Source organism: Neovison vison, chromosome 4 (genome assembly GCF_020171115.1).
Source record: "Neovison vison isolate M4711 chromosome 4, ASM_NN_V1, whole genome shotgun sequence".
NCBI classification, from domain to species: domain Eukaryota; kingdom Metazoa; phylum Chordata; class Mammalia; order Carnivora; family Mustelidae; genus Neogale; species Neogale vison.
This window is the reverse complement of record NC_058094.1, coordinates 35,137,883-35,154,555: the sequence shown is the minus strand read 5'-3', so window position 1 is coordinate 35,154,555 and position 16,673 is coordinate 35,137,883. Positions and strand designations below refer to the sequence as shown.

The 16,673-nt window shown below is 37.6% G+C and overlaps 1 protein-coding gene across 5 annotated transcripts in view; it reads right to left on the bottom strand.

The window, feature by feature from the left end:
• The window catches only part of UBR5 (ubiquitin protein ligase E3 component n-recognin 5), a 135,221-nt gene that overhangs the window by 79,156 nt on the left and 39,392 nt on the right, over nucleotides 1-16,673 (bottom strand). For 4 of the 5 annotated variants that reach the window (XM_044245181.1, XM_044245182.1, XM_044245185.1 and 1 more), the window contains exons 1-4: nucleotides 13,104-13,138; nucleotides 12,640-12,721; nucleotides 12,111-12,187; nucleotides 11,046-11,165 (exon numbers count right to left, since the gene is read on the bottom strand). Coding sequence is in view for 1 of the 5 variants with exons in the window: in XM_044245186.1 (XP_044101121.1) it covers nucleotides 11,046-11,165; nucleotides 12,111-12,187; nucleotides 12,640-12,721; nucleotides 13,104-13,148 (324 nt within the window). In the remaining 4 variants the exon portion in view is untranslated. Of the gene's footprint in view, nucleotides 1-11,045; nucleotides 11,166-12,110; nucleotides 12,188-12,639; nucleotides 12,722-13,103; nucleotides 13,149-16,673 lie in introns of those variants that run through there. The other variant, XM_044245186.1, reaches the window with a different exon arrangement.

Here is a 16,673-nt window from a genome sequence, read left to right as displayed (position 1 = left end):
GTAATATAACTGAGCCTTATAATAAAACTGATTCAATTTCTTAAATGCTTACATGTAAATCCACTCTTTAGAAAGGAATATATCACACTTTTGCATCTTTCGAAATCATGTTTTGAAGCTCCACATACCAAGTATTCCTAGTCACTCCTAGAAAGAGTTATAGGACATACCCTGCCTCTTCATGAAACACTCATCAGACGTTAACTATCAACAATGTGTTACACAAAAAAGTGTAATTCAGAGTTTAGGACTCAAACTGCTTTGCATGGAATGAAACAATCATTTGCAAAGGTTATCTATCCATTAATATTTAGCACTATTAACTACCTTGACCAAAAAGAACCTACTATTTAAAATAATTAGCAATTTTTTCTTAAGTATGAGAAAACTTAGAAAGGGCATCCTTTTCCATCTTCACTTTCTGCCCCCAACATAAGCATTAAGGATCTTCAAATCAACTAAGCTAGAGAACCATAAACAACTACTTTTCTGCATTCAATTGGATCTTAAAGAAAACATTCCCCCAAACCACATTAGCCTTAGAAATTATGAGAGTGCCAGTCTCTTTTACCAAAAAAAAAAAAAAAAAATCGAGTATGGTTGATGTCTCTTTAAAATCAATCTAATACTTAAGAGATCATTCGATCTATAGAAAGCTACTTTATTAACTACTCTTCACTGTACTCACCTAAGACTGAGACCTTCAACCTCCCACTGCAAACAGAGTTAGTTTAAATTTGATTTTCCAAGTCTCTTTTGCCCTTAAAAATGTTTGACTATATACACCATAACAATTCTCAAATTAATATACAACTACTCGATCTCTTATCACTTAACTGGAAAGCCCAATCTCTGTCTAAACAAAAACAAAGAAACAACAAAAAAAACAAAACAAAACTTTTTAAAAAGTTTCCACAGTAAAATGGAAAAAAAAATCTCCAGAAAACCTGACGTGTGTCACCCTTATTTATTGATGGCTTTCTACCCTCGCTGATGTACTCTATTGCTTCTGTGTATCTGTAACTACAGCCTGAGAACCACCCAAGATAATTCTAGAGAAAAACAGTATTTTGCATTCTCAGGGCTACAGTATGAACCATTATTTCATCTCAGTTGTGTACCAGATTTCATAAATGTAATGGTAATGACCATTCACAGACCAAAGATAAACAAAGGAGCATTAGAAGTATATTCCATTAACAAAAAGGAAATTAAGAAAACAATTCCATTTACAATAGCATCAGAAAGAAAAGGAAAAAAAAAAAAAAAAACCTTAAGGATAAACCTAACCAGGGAGGTGAAACTTGTATACTGAAAGCTTTCAAACACGACTAAGAAAATTTAAAGAAGGCACAAATAAAAAGAAACAAACCTCATGTTCATGAACTGGAAGACTTAATATTGTTAAGATGTCCTTATTGCTCAAAGCAACAGATTCATTCCAATCACTATCAAAATTCCAATGGTTATTTTTTTACAAAAATAGAAAAATTCATTCTAAATTTCATGTGAAGTCTGGAGAGACTTCAGGAGCTAACAATTTTGAAAAAGAGGCGCAGTGGGTTAAGCCGCTGCCTTCGGCTCAGGTCATGATCTCAGGGTCCTGGGATCGAGTCCCGCATTGGGCTCTCTGCTCAGCAGGGAGCCTGCTTCCTCCTCTCTCTCTCTCTGCCTGCCTCTCTGCCTACTTGTGATCTCTCTCTGTCAAATAAATAAATAAAATCTTTTTAAAAAATAAATAAATAAAAATTAAAAAAAAAAAAGAGAAACAAAATTCTAGAGAACTCATACTTTGTGATTTTGAAACATTATTACAGAACTACTGGCATAAAGACAAATAAACAAATGGAACAGTATAGAGAGCCCAGAAATAAAATCTTGTGTGCACCGTCAAATGATCTTTGACAAGGGTGCCAAAACCACTCAATGGGGAAAGGGCAGTGTCTTCAACAAATGATGTTGGGAAAATTAGTTATCTCTTATGTTATATCACATGCAACAAAATTCCTAGAAGAAAACATAAGGGAAGAGCTTCATGTTAGATCTGGCAGGAATCTTAAGATATGACACCAAAAGGACAAGCACTAAAAGCAAAAAGAGATAAAATGAACTATACCAAACCTATAAACTTTGTGCCTCAAAGGACATAATCAAGAGTGAAATGGTGGGCGCCTGGGTGGCTCAGTGGGTTAAGCCGCTGCCTTCGGCTCAGGTCATGATCTCAGGGTCCTGGGATCGAGGCCCGCATCGGGTTCTCTGCTCAGCAGGGAGCCTGCTTCCTCCTCTCTCTCTGCCTGCCTCTCTGCCTACTTGTGATCTCTCTCTGTCAAATAAATAAATAAAATCTTTAAAAAAAAAAAAAAAAAAGAGTGAAATGGTAACCTACAAAATGGGAGAAAATATCTGCAAATCATAAATCTGATAATGGGCTAATATCCAGAGCATATAAAGAGCTCCTACACTTAACACAAAAAATAACTCATTAAAAACTGGGTAAAGGATATGAATACACATACCCACATTCACAGCAACATTATTCACAGCAGCCAAGAGGTAGAAGCAATCAAATGTCCATCAAAGGATGAATGGATAAAGAAAATGTGGCAGATACATACACTGGAATATTATTCAGCCTTAAGAAAAACATCCTGTCACAGCCTACAACATGCACGAACCTATTATGCTAATGAAAGAAGCCAGTCACAAATAGACAAAACCCGTATGATTTAAGTTATATGAGATATCTAAGCAGTCAAATTCACAGACACAGAAAGTAGAAAGGCAGTGACCAGAGGCTAAGGAGAGGAGATCAATGGGCTAAAATGTGTATGAACTTTCAGTTTTGCGAAATGAAAAATTCTGGAGATCTGTTCCACAACAACATGAATATACTTAGTATTACTGAACTGTACACTTTAAAATGGCTAAGACGTAAATTTTGTTATGTGATTTAAAAAATTAAGCCATGTGTTATCAAAAGAAAGCAATATTCTAGAAAGAACGTATTTTCAAGTTTTATGAATTGTAACAATTATGCAATAGAAATAAAGGCTCAATGAAACATAAATAGGTTATTCATATCAAATATGAAAGCAGCAGTTCTACTTCATGGTTTCCTATTAAGGAATCAAAGTCTCTCAGATCAACTTTTGAAATTTTTTAACATTCAAAGCTAAATATATTATTTTATAAATATATTATATGAAATAATATATTATTTTAACTTGAAAACAGAGAGAACCCTATTCTAAAAGTCTTAACAATATATATTTAGGGTGACAATATGCCCTGGTTTGCTTGAGATATTGCCTGTTTAAACCTACTATCTGAGCCTAACTATTAATTTCACTCCAAAATGTCCTAGTTTGTGGCTTATTTCCACCAAGGAATGCATACCATTTCTCCCCCAAGAAAATAATGCTAGAAACCTGATCAGATATAATAACAGCTTACAGGTATCACAAACTCAAATCTCCATGAGGGGCTCATAAGTAAGTGACGTTAAGATAACAGGGAAGAGCGGAGCATATCAGCCAACCTAAAATACCCAAATTTGCTGCTGGATTCTTCCATCAAAACACCAATGGCTGCCAATTTGCACTCTCTGCTATACAAACCCTCAAAAGAGGTCAGCTGAAAGACTTATGTCAAAATATCTCTGATTTGCCCATTAACTTGACTGTTACCAAGAAGTATACCACATTTTCCCACTTATACCCACTGTGCAGAGTGTTTCTTCTATTACAATCCAAACAACCTACCAGTCTCCCTACTTCACAGCTCCTCAACATTCCTTCCCCTAATCAACTCACTATCTAGAGAGAATAAGATAGTGAACCAAGCATACACTAACAGAGATTTAGTAATGGTCAAAAAATACAGTATACAATTAATCTATAATTCCATCTATAATTTTAGTGAACTATGTAATTTTTAATATTAAACTCAAAAGTACTGGGAAAACCAGTTTCTATTACCTGAACTTTGCTCATCGAATTAATCCTACAATTCTGATCCTATTACACAGTACTCAAAGTAACAGAATGATTCAAAATCAACTGAGGAAAATCACACCATAGGAATTAGTCCCCAGCTTGCAAACTTAAAAGCCCAAGGACCAAGTCTTGTCCAAAAACCCAGATGGTTGGTTTAAAACACACACACAGAACCCCACCACCACCACCATCATCATTATCATCAAGAAAAAGGGCAAATCTGAGAAACTATCACAATCAGGAGAAGCCTGAAGAGATGAATAAATGTAATGTGATATCCTGGATGGGATCCTGGGACAGGAGAAAGACAACAGGAGGAAACTAAGGAAACAGCAATAACTATTAGCCTTTGGATTATAATAATGTATCAATATACATTAACTATAAAAAATTCACCATACCAATGTTAGATATTAATAACGTTAGAAACTGGGTGCAGAATATATGAAAACTCTCAGTACTATCTTCGTAATTTTTCTGTCAATCTGAAACTGTTTTAAAATAAAAGGTTTCTTTAAAAGAATATATACATACAGACATGCACACACACTATATATATGATTGGTGCGTGGCCCAGTGTATATACTTATTTCCGTGAAAATATTAATTAGTTCCAACATTTAAGTCAGGATATTCACTTAAAGATCCAGAATGACAGCTTCTGGGGGACCAAAAGAAGGGGTGGAGTGAGGGCCACATGGCTGGTTCAGTCAGTAGAGCATGTGACCCTCGATTTCAGGGTCGTCAGTTCAAGCCCCACACTGGGCAGAGAGCTTATTTTTTAAAAAAAAAAAGGGGGGGGGTGGAGGTGAGGCATAGAAGTTTGCATTTAGCAGCAATAGCTCTGTATTTTCCTCTGGTAATAATCAGTTCATGAGCTGCCTTGTTTAAAAAGCTGCCACTTACTTTGTCACAGCTCTACTACCTACGACCTTACCCACCTAGACAGCTTCAACTATTTACAATTACAGTGACCTGCTTGGCTTTTACACTCCAAATCCAGTGCTAATTATTAGCTCAGATGAGACGCCCAAGGAAACATGGTAGCTCAAATGAATGAAAAGCAGCTTACCCCATCAGCTATTATATCCAGTGACAACACACAGAATAAAGAGACTTTAGATACTAATATCCCCATTTTAAACATACTACTGAGTATAACTGACTCTCTTCCAAGTAAATCTGGTATTCTTATCCTTAACCTGGTCTGAGATGAGTTTAATAAAAATAGCCACAAGATTTTTGAAATATCTTCCAGGATAAATCTAAAGGGAAGAACCAGGAGCAACTAGAAATCTTTAGCACAAATACCTGCTGACAGTGAAAAGGCCAAAGAGAAAAATACTACAGGTCCCATAAATTTTGTCTGCTATGCATTTCTAAGAATGATCAGTTAAAGGGGCGCCTGGGTGGCTCAGTGGTTTAAGCCTCTGCTTTTGTCTCAGGTCCTGATCTCAGAGTCCTGGGATCAAGCCCCGCATTGGGTTCTCTGCTTGGCAGGGAGCCTGCTTCCCTTCCTCTCTCTCTCTGCCTGCCTCTCTGCCTACTTGTGACCTCTCTCTCTGTATCAAATAAATAAGATCTTTAAAAAAAAATGATCAGTTAAAATAAATGGCCAATTATCAATTATCTATGCTGATGGGAAAGAAAAACCAATTACCCCAAAATCTTTCAATTTCAACTCTCAAATACAGAAACAATTCACTCCCTGATTCACAACTCAGAGGGAGCAAGCCTGGACTTTGAAGGAAGGGGTAGGGGACCACGGTCCATGGAGATTGCCTTTTTCATTTTTTGTTGCATCTGGTAAATTTGTGGATGAGAATCCCCTCTAGGGTCTCAAGATCTTCCTGTTCTAGATTCTCTATTACATGCTATAAATTGCAAACTTCTTTAAAGTGTAATCAACAGAGAAAGAGGAATAAACATCAACTATGCAACTCATGGGGGGGAAATGTATCATAAAGAAAAATAATTTTGACTCCGCAAAATTTCTTAATTTACAAAATAACTTGGTCATAATTTCACTATCAACAAACTGAGAATTTTCATGGAGGCCAAGAGAAACAATCAGCCTTCGATTGCTTACGCTTTGCACACATCTGCAAGGCCAAATAAAGGTAAACAAACGACTGGCAATGACTTAGTGGACACTGTGACATTTGTGACATTTCTCAATACTGCAACTCATGAATCAAATGCCAAAGAAAGCTCACACTGAATTTGTTCTAGGACATATGTGTGGATAGGAGAGTGAAGGACAGGAAAAAAGTGGGCACAAAGGCAGTGTGGGCAAGGATGTGCAGGGGGACTCAAAAATTGCTTCTCTCTGCATTTTATTTTTTTTTTTAAGATTTTATTGATTTATTTGAGAGAGAGAGATCACAAGCAGGGGGAGCAGAAGGCAGTGGGAGAAGCAGACTCCCTGGTGAGCAGGGAGCCCAATGCAAAACTGGATCCCAGGACCCTGAGATCATGACCTGAGCCAAAGGCAGACACTCAACCGACTGAGTCACCCAGGCGCCCCAACACATCAAAGTCTTTTAGCAACTGAGAGGTGAAAGATTATTCTGGAAGCTGAACTTGGTGATCCATTCAGAAACAACACAGAGAGCTAAACTAATCATTATAGCTGTAATCAACAATTAATTATAGGCACTTGAAGTGTTCAAGCCATTTTTAGGAATGGTATTTGGGAACATATTTGGGTGGTCCTGTGAACTACCCTCTCACACAGGACCCAAGGGCTGAAATTAAGGAGCCCAGTGTTTTCCACTTTACTAACACCTGATGCCCATGCTCTTTCTGGGGAGAAAGTGTCTCAAGGGGAGGCAATGTGGTGGGAAGCGAACAGACTACACTGCGCTTGAATTCCAGTTAGTAAGTGTAAAAGGAATGACAGAAATTTTTAAAAATAACTATTTGGCCAACACCACAGAAATACTTAAGGCAAAAAATCATCAATGGATGCTAAAACCAAGCACAAAAATATAATACTTAGTCAAAGAATCTCCCCACATAATACATATTAATTACCAAGGGGAAAATAGTAACTTTATAGTTGAGAAATCTGGCAACCACCACCTTATCTAACTAATTAGGGGTAATCTCATCACTAGGAGAGACGCACCAAGTGTGGGCCACCTAACACAACGCACTGAGAAGGGAACATCACCACTTCTGCCGTATTCTTGACAAAAATGCCTCACCTGCAATCCCACTTAAAATCCTAGCATATTATTTTGTGTATACCAACAACTGAGCCTAAAGCTTATATAGAGAGGCACCTGGGTGGCTCAGTCGGTTAAATGTCTGCCTTCCACTCAAGTCATGATCCCAGGGTCCTGGGATCAAAGCCCACATAGGGTTCCCTGCTCAGCGGGAAGCCTGCTTCCCCCTCTCTCTGCCTACAAATTACCCTGCTTGTGTGTGCATGCACTCTTTCTCTATCAAATAAATTAAAATCTTAAAAAGAAAAAAAAACAACTGATCAAAAAATGGGCCAGAGACCCTCCATAACAGACACCTATCTGTGTATCTTCTCTGGTGAATACAGATACCAAGTAGCATATAGAAAGACGTTCCAAATCATACATCACTAAGGAAATGGAACCTAAAACAACGAGATACTGCTACATGCCTATTAGATCCAGAACACTGACAACACCAACTTTGCTGGTGAGCATGTGGAACAGTAAGAACTCTCACTCACTGCTGGTGGGAAAACAAAATGGTACGGCCACTTTGGAAAACAGCAGCCAGTTTCTCACAAAATGAAACATACTCCTAACGTATGTTCCAGCAATTGTGCTCTGTGGTATTAGAGTTGAAAACTTACATCCACAAAAAAACCTGCACACAATTTTTATTCATAATTGCCAAAACTTGGAAGCAACCAAGATGTCCTTCAGTAGGTGAACGCATAAGTAACCTGTAGTATATCCAGACACAGGATTCCAACTACACAACATTCCGGAAAAGACCAAAGTATAGAGATAGTAACACCACCAGTCATTGCCAGGGGTTAGAGGGGAGAGAGGGGTGAATAGGCAGAGTGCAGGTGATTTTCAAGGAACTGAAACTACTCTGTCCAGTACTGTGATGGAGGATACATGTCATCATACATTTGTATACAGAATGTACAACATCCAGGGTGACCCCAAATGGGAACCATGGACTCTGGATGAGACTGATGGATCAGTGTAGTTTCATCAGCTTTAACAAATGGACTGCTCAGGCAGGAGATGTTGATAATAAGAGACTATACAGGGTAGAAACAGGGAGTATACAGGGAATCTCTGTATCTTTCTCCCATTTTTGCTGTGAACCTGATAACCACTTTAAAAAAGACGACTTAAAAAAGAAAGAAAAAGAAAATGTATCACCTGGGTTTAATCATGAGGAAATAGACAAATTCAAACATGCTACAAAATAATCGGACATTTTTCAAACACATCAAGGTCCAGAAAGTAAGGAGATTGAGAAACTGGCCCAGATTAGAGGAAACTACCGAAGCAGGACAAGCACATGCAATTTAGGATCCTGGATTGACTCCTGAACCAGAGGAAAGGGTGTTAGTGGAATGTGAATCAACTGTAGATTAAGCACTGATCACTGTTAATTTCCCGATTTTGATCACTGTACTATATTTAACATGTACAAATGTTAACATTTGGGGATTTTTTTTTTTTTAAGATTTTATTTATTTATTTATTTGACAGACAGAGATCATAAGTAGGCAGAGAGGCAGGCAGAGAAAGGGGGGAAGCAGGCTCCCCCCTGAGCAGAGAGCTCGATGTAGGGTTCGATCCCAGGAGCCTGAGATCATGACCTGAGTCGAAGGCAAAGACTTTAACCTAACACTGAGCCACCCAGGCGCCCCTGGGGACAACTTTTTAAAAGTCAAATTACTTCAATGATGTACTTTAAGAACAACAAAAGGAAATCAAACTATTTTAAAATAGAAATTTTAATTTAAAAATAAATACAGAACACAAATTAGTTAACAAATGTCACTGCATAAACGGATAAAATAAAACAGATCAGCAAACTTTCTCTGTAAAAAGCAGACATTTTATTTAGGGTTTGTGAGCTAAAGTCTTTGTGGAGATGACTCCTCTTTGCCATCTTAGCACAAAGCAGCCACAAACAGTAAAAGTATCAAGCATGCCTGTTTTAATAAAATTAAGAGGGAATGGATTTAGTCCATAGACTGTAGTTTGCTGACCCTGCAATTAAACAAATTTCTTATTTTTTTAAGTTTTTTTTTAAATTAACATATAATGTATTATTAGCCCCAGGGGTACAGGTCTGTGAATCGTCAGGCTTACACACTTCACAGCACTCACCATAGCACAAACCCTCCCCAATGTCCATAACCCAGCGACCCTATCCTTAACCTCCACCCCCAGCAATCCTCAGCTTGTTTTGTGAGATTAAGAGTCTCTCATGAATTAAACAAATTTCTTAAAGAAGATATAGTCTGATATGGTATAACACATAATAGTTATTCCTTTCATTTGTTATTACATATCATTTTCAGAATTCTTTATCATGTATTGCTGTTATTAGTTGTGTACACAGGACCATTAAAAGGAGATACTTAATATTTTACTAAAGACCAGAGCTATGTTTCCTATTAATAGTGCTAGGGCAGAATGAGCTAAATAAAGGATGTACTCCACCAAATGACCTTCCTCTGACCTCAAAATAAACTTTAGTTCAGCATAAAAACAAAAAGGCAAAGAAACAATAAACATTTGGGGCTCTCAATTTTTAAATCTAACTTTACCTAGAAATTCACAGTGTCAAATATTTTTAATCATTTAAAAATGTTTAAAACCTTCCTCCTTTGAAACAATTTAAACTGCTTCTAGTTATATTTCTCTGAGCAGCCTTTGAACACATCTGCTGACTTGACTGATTTGGCATTATCTTATCATTCATCAGGTAGTGTCAGAAAATCTAGGTATTCAAGAATCAAGGTATAAAATGAATAAAATCATCTGGCTTAGAATTTGTGTATGATTTCTTTAACAGCTTCTCAACTTCAGATAAAATGAAAGAGTTGATTATCTAGTTTTAGAAGTATACGTGTCATAAGTAATTTTTTTAAAAAGTATAAACTTCCAGTTATAAAGTCAGTCAGTCATGAGGATATAATGTACAACATGGTGACTATAGTTAATACTGTATTTTGCTAAGAGTAGATCTTAAAAATCCTCATCACAAGAAACAAAAATTATGTTGTAAGTATGTACAGTGAGGAAGGGGTGCCTGGGTGGCTCAGTTGGTTAAGCAGCTGCCTTTGGCTTGGGTCATGACCTCACAGTCCTGGAATCGAGTCCCTCATCAGGCTCCCTGCTCAGCAGAGAGCCTGTTTCTCCCTCTCCTTCTGCCTACCGCTCTGCCTACTTGTGCTCTGTCAAATAAATAAAAATCTTAACAAACAAACAAACAATGTATGAGGATAGATGTTAACTAGATTTACTGTGGTGATTATTTCACAAAGCATAAATATCAAATGATTACACTGTATATCTGAAACTAATAGAATGTTATATCTCAACTGTATCTTGATAAAAAAAAAATAAAAAGAATTTGGGGCGCTGGATGTTTCAGTTGGTTGAGCGTTGGACTCGTGGTTTTGGCTCAGATCATAATCTGAGAGTCCTAGGAACGGGCCCCACATCGGGCTCCCATCTCAGGGGAGGGAATCTGCCTTTCTCCCCCTTTCTCTGCCCCCCACCTTGTCTAGAAATAAATCTTTAAAAATAAAAAAAACTTAATTAAAGGCTGTCAGGTTTAGTTACATGACTTTCAAACCTCACTAAATTAATTCAGAAAGAAATACCAGATTTGGAACTTAGAAAGAAATGTTAGGGCAAGAGCCTGGGTGCTGCTGTGCCATGAGCAACAAGAGCGCCTGCCCAGCGTTCAGGGCTTTCCTCATGGCACCACTGGGTACCGCAGGAGGCACTGTCTCGTAGTGACAGCACTCACAGAGTGCCGGCCCAGACTAGTGGAGGCCATCACCTGACCACAACTTACCCCAGGGTGTTGCCTGCCAGCCTGCCCAGAGTCTCAGAACCTGAGAGAAACCATGGGGAGTCACTTGTCCTCCCGGGCCTCGATGTCCTCCCCGCCCCCGAGTTGCTGTTCAACTTTGACCTGGGGAAAAAACAGGAGGAACAAGAGTCACAGAACAGTCCCAAACTCACTAGGCACAAGCCTGGGACTCCCAGCCTCACTGCTCTGGGAGTGATAGTAGTGAAACACCAGCCTCACTCTTCCCCGGCCGCTCAGGAATGTGTCCTTCCCGTCAAAGAGCAAGCCTAACAACTTATAGCCTCCTAGCAATCCAGCCCTCGCTCCTGGTTCAAAGTGACTGCACGGTTTAACTGCAAATGAGTAATTCTTTAGATTTTTTTCAAGTAATCATGCTTTCCTTAGAGGCAGGCAACTGGAATTCATCATACATTATCTAGCAGGTTTTTATATGTATCATTTATAAAGACCACAATTTTGAAGACCCTTGGTCAATTTCAAACTGCATTACCTGAACTGGAAATACTAAAAAGGAAAAAACATGATGTCCCTGGCTGGCTCAGTCAGAAGAGCACGTGACTGAGTCTGGGGAGGTAGTGAGTTCGAGACACATGCTAGGTATAGATATCACTTTAAAAAGGGCGGGGAAGGGGGCCTTGCTGGCTCAGTTGGCAGAGCCCAAGACTCAGTCTCAGGGTGTGAGTTCAAGCCCCACACTGGGTATAAAGATTACTTAAAAATAAAATCTTGGGGGGAAAAAAAAGATCTAAAAAATCATTTCAGTCAAAGAACAGATCTGACTTGAGACCTACCACATACATAAATCATTCTCTGATAACCAACTCCTGTAAAGTGACTGACTTCTCTGCTATTTTCAATACTAATGCTATAAATTACTGCTTGCAGAAAAATTAAAACTACAAGGTAACTATTTCATGATTTTAAGTGACTCATCTTCTACAAAGCTTTTCTTTAAATTTGAAGGCCATCATAATCAAAACACAGGTTTAATATAATACCTTGGAAGAGCTAAATACTTACTAAATAGAAAGGGCATTAAGGTCTTACCCATCGTTATTATCAGGTTTGCCCAATTCCAATCTGTCTGGTTGTACTGAGAAACCGATCCTGCAAACTCTACCATCCTAAAAGCCAAGAAAATAGAAGAAATCACCAAAGTAAGAATGTATTAAAATATGAATTTATTCAATAAACAGATACGTCACTGTCAATTCAGAAGATGACAAATAAGTTCCTTTTGAGAAGGCACTCACTCCTGACCTGGGGAAGTTGTTTTATACTACATTATCAGGACACCAGGAAAAATAAGTTAAAGTTTCTCTAACAGAATTCAGAGTAAGGATGTGACTGGGTATAAGGAACTTCTCCACTACTATGGTTTCAAGCTGTAGTAAATCACTTAAGCTTTCTCTGAGCCACAGAATGTACACAATAAGGAAATGGAACTGGGTGATCTCTGAAACAACTCTGGCAAGAAACTTCTATTTGCCTGGTTATAAAGGAAGATACATGATAATGCACAACTGTATTTTAATTTAAGTTCCTTTTCATCTCATACCTTACATAAAGAATTTACCTCAAGAAGAAAGGCAGCATGATTTGGTCCTACCACACACTGTTTGATGGCGGCCTGTTCCAATACAGTCAAAGGGGGGTGGCTATGGAATAAAAAAAGTCAAACAAAGTTATTTTTTTAATCGGCAAATACATTCTAGGGGTTGGTATGTTTGTTTTTATCTGATTAACCGAAGGGGAAAAAAATAGCTGGCAAAACCTGTTTTTAAAAATTAATATTTACATATTATAATAAGCAATAATTGAAAAATAATAACTATGATATCCTGATAGTTATTTTAGGTTCTTGGCATGCCAGATTTTTTAAAAACCAGTATGAATAGAACCTATTATTCAAATGAACCCAACTTATAAAAAGTTGATAGATTCAAATACTCCTGGTTACTTCTGCCTAAATGAGTTATTTTTCCTACAAAAGAAAAAAATGCTGTTTTCAGAAAATTTAAAATATCTTAAAACTCTTACCTGTTTAAATTGTATTTATTCAGTTTTTCTGAAACTTCCCGTAACCTTTAAAAACAAAATGAAATATGAATAAACTGCATGTACAAATTCCTTTTAAACAAAATAGCTTTCTTTCCCCCAGTGTTCCAAGACTCATTGTTTATGCACCACATCCAGTGCTCCATGCAGTATGCGCCTTCCTTAATACCCACCACCAGGCAAAACAAAATAGTTCTGATAAGTATACTTATATCATTATTTGGTGATTTCTAATGGTAGTATACAAAAAATCTGCTGTGGTAAGAATGTTTTTTATATTATCTTTGATTTTTGTCCCAAAAAATATTCCTGAGTCAACCCTATAATTCCCTTCCCTCACCACCCCATTAGCAACTCTGATAATATTAATCCCATTTTACAGATGAGGAAACTGAGGCTCCTAGTAGTTATAATACACAAAGTGGCAACAAAGCTGGTACTTGAACCAACACTAATGAAAGCCACTTTTTAAACACTGTGCTATATATGCCAAAAGAAATCCTTAAATGTATATGTAAATCATAAAATGAAGATACTGGGGTAGCATAATTCTATTAAGAATTTAACATAATGGGGAAGAAAAAGCCTGAAAGCCTAATTGACTTAAGACACAGTCTCAAATTCCTGAAGGGCCTTCTGACACAAAACTATACAAATTAAGACCTCTGTGTCTGTATCTATAGAACAAGGATAACACCTCTCCCATTTCTAAAAGAAAATTATGCTTCAAAAAATCTCAAAGGGCTGCATAACCAAGAGATATTAACCCATATTATCTATTATGACTGTGCTGCTTATCTCAAGAAAACCATCTTGAATTAATACAAAATACTGTAATGCTCATTTAAACCAGACATTTTGATCAATTTAAGGAACTCATTTTAAAATGTAAAGATGTAATCAAATGCAGAGATTATAAGAGTTTCAGTCTATCAAGCTACCAAAACAAGTGCTTGGTCTTTCAAAATTTTTTCATAATAATTCTCTTAAAAACAGAATTTTAGAAAGCAATAGAAAAAAATTATGACATTAAGTCAATAGGAAATTCCATGTGGGTGCCTGGGTGCCTCAGTCAGTTAAGCGCTCAGGTCTCGGGGGATTGTGCGACAGAGCCCCAGAGAGGCCTCCCTCCGCTCAGCAGGGAGTCTGCTTCTCCCTCTCCCTCTGCCTGCAGCGCTCCCTGTTTGTGTGTGTGCACACGTGCTCTCTGTAATAAAATATTTAAAAAAAATTTTTTTAAATAGGAAATTCCATGAATTTTGCTTTCTGAAAAATGACAAAAATGGACAAAATCAAATTTCAATCACTTGTACTAACAGATCAAAGTGGTATACACACCCCCAAAATAAGTCACAGCTTAAAGCGAGTTTAGGATTCAAAGCTGCCATAAATCATTTATTATATATATGGGCAAATAACCTAATTATTTGAGTAGGAGATTCTAATAGGACCCAACTGTCTCAAGTTTATTTTATCCTATAAATTCTATCCCCTGTTTAATGCTGAGGAGCACCTTTCAAACACTAACATATATACAGCTACTTGCCAATTCTGAAACTTACTCCTAAGCAAAAATAACTTTCAAATGATGCCATACTTAATTTCTCTCTCCCTCACTGGTGACTTTATTCTCACTCGCAAAGAACAGCACCTGACCATGTGTGAATTGGCCCCCAACAAAATACATTTTCATTTTTGCTGCCTAGTGTTGCATTTACTTTCATTAACAATGATGTGTTTTCCTTGTCCTGTAAAGTCAAGTCTTTTCCCAAATCCCAGTTTGCTCATTTACAAGGCACATTTCTGGATTCCAAGAGAAGATGAAATACTGTAAGAGTAATGCACTTTGTGGGATTCATGAGCTCTGGGAAGGCCAACTAGAAAATGGGGATAAAATAAACTGGGAGGCTCCAAACAATGACCTTCGAATCCTGGAGCAGAGGCAAGAGCAGAGCTGGAGGGAAAAGCCTAAGAAAGGTTTATGTCCCCAAAACCACAGTAGTACTCCGAGAAGGTACATTTTTTCCTGCAGACAACTAAACCCGTTCATTCCCATTCCTTTCTCTTTGCCCAACAAGGTCTTGAGAGCTTTCACAAAGTCTAGAGCTGGGGGGAGAGGAAGGAGCTGGGGGCAGATAAAATTTGTCAAAGCCTTTTCAAAACTGGGCAATAACACTGATTAAAAATCAAATGTTGCTTTCATGGCTTCAAATACCATTCCATGTACACCATACTTGTAACACTAAAAGAAGATCTCAAAACATCAAAATGCTACGAGTATGAAGTCAAGAACTCACCAGCAAATCTCAGGCCACTAGGGAAATGATGGTCACTGCCATCAATTCCATTTTATAATCTCAAAAATCATAGTGGACTCCTAACAGCATCTGAAATGTATACCCATCTGTACTAGAAACAATGTCCACTGGGTAACAAGAAATCTGGAGCCTACTCCCAGATCATCTACTAACTAAGCTCATTTGAGCCCATTAAATCTCAGGTTCTCTATGTAGGGGAAGACTAAAAATCACCTGTTGTTCTTTTCAGCCCTAGAATTCTTTTGAATGTCTGAAAAGCAAACAGATCAGTGGGGATACATATATAATGTTTATATGGGACTAGCACTTACTGTCATATTCAGTTTCATCTAACCCATCTGAAACTTTCATATAGAAACCGATTTTACAGGTACTCTTTAGGATGTTTCCCCAAATACCAAATTTTTATAATTTCTTAAATTCAATTACCAAAATTTGCACAAAAATATATCATGCTTGCAAACCTCAAAACAGTTAGCAGGACTAAATTGGCCCTCTAAGCATAAATCTCAGATGGTATCAACAAAAAACCTACAAACAAACTATAAAATAAAGAGTATTTAGTTCCCCCTTTAACATTAGAGTCCTCAGGAGACAAGAAAACCATAGAATCACTGCAGACCAAAGATCACATTCAATTACTAAGTTACTGAATGTCTCTACATAATTAATAGGCACTCATCTACTTTAAAGGATCTTTCCCCGAAAGCGTACAACGCTTAAAGTCACGAACTGTATTTCCTCTAGTAGCAACATGAACAAAAGTTTCCCTTGTTTTTAAAATAAAAGGCAAACCACCCTAGAACTCACCAAGTTCCATTTCAGAATAAATCTTTACATATGGTTGTGACGGGAAACAATTTTAAGAGTACAGCATAACATTACAAAATAATCTCACAACTCAGCATTTAACCAAACTCAGGGATAGGTCAGGAAGCCTTTGTGAGAAGGCTCTAACACCCAGTGGGTAGGTTAGCACTAAGCTTCTGACAATCCTTAGTACTCCTACACCAAAGATTTAGTCTATGTTCCAATTCAATAACCCATTTCATTCCTTTAAATTTATAGGCATTTTACAGATCCAGAGGCTGGATTTTTTTTTTTCCCCTTAAAGCACCGAGGTAGGGTAACAGCAAACTGATGTTTAAAAAGAGACTAGAGGGCGCGTGGGTGGCTCAGTGGGTTAAACCTCTGCCTTCGGCTCAGGTCATGATCCCGGGGTCCTGTGATCGAG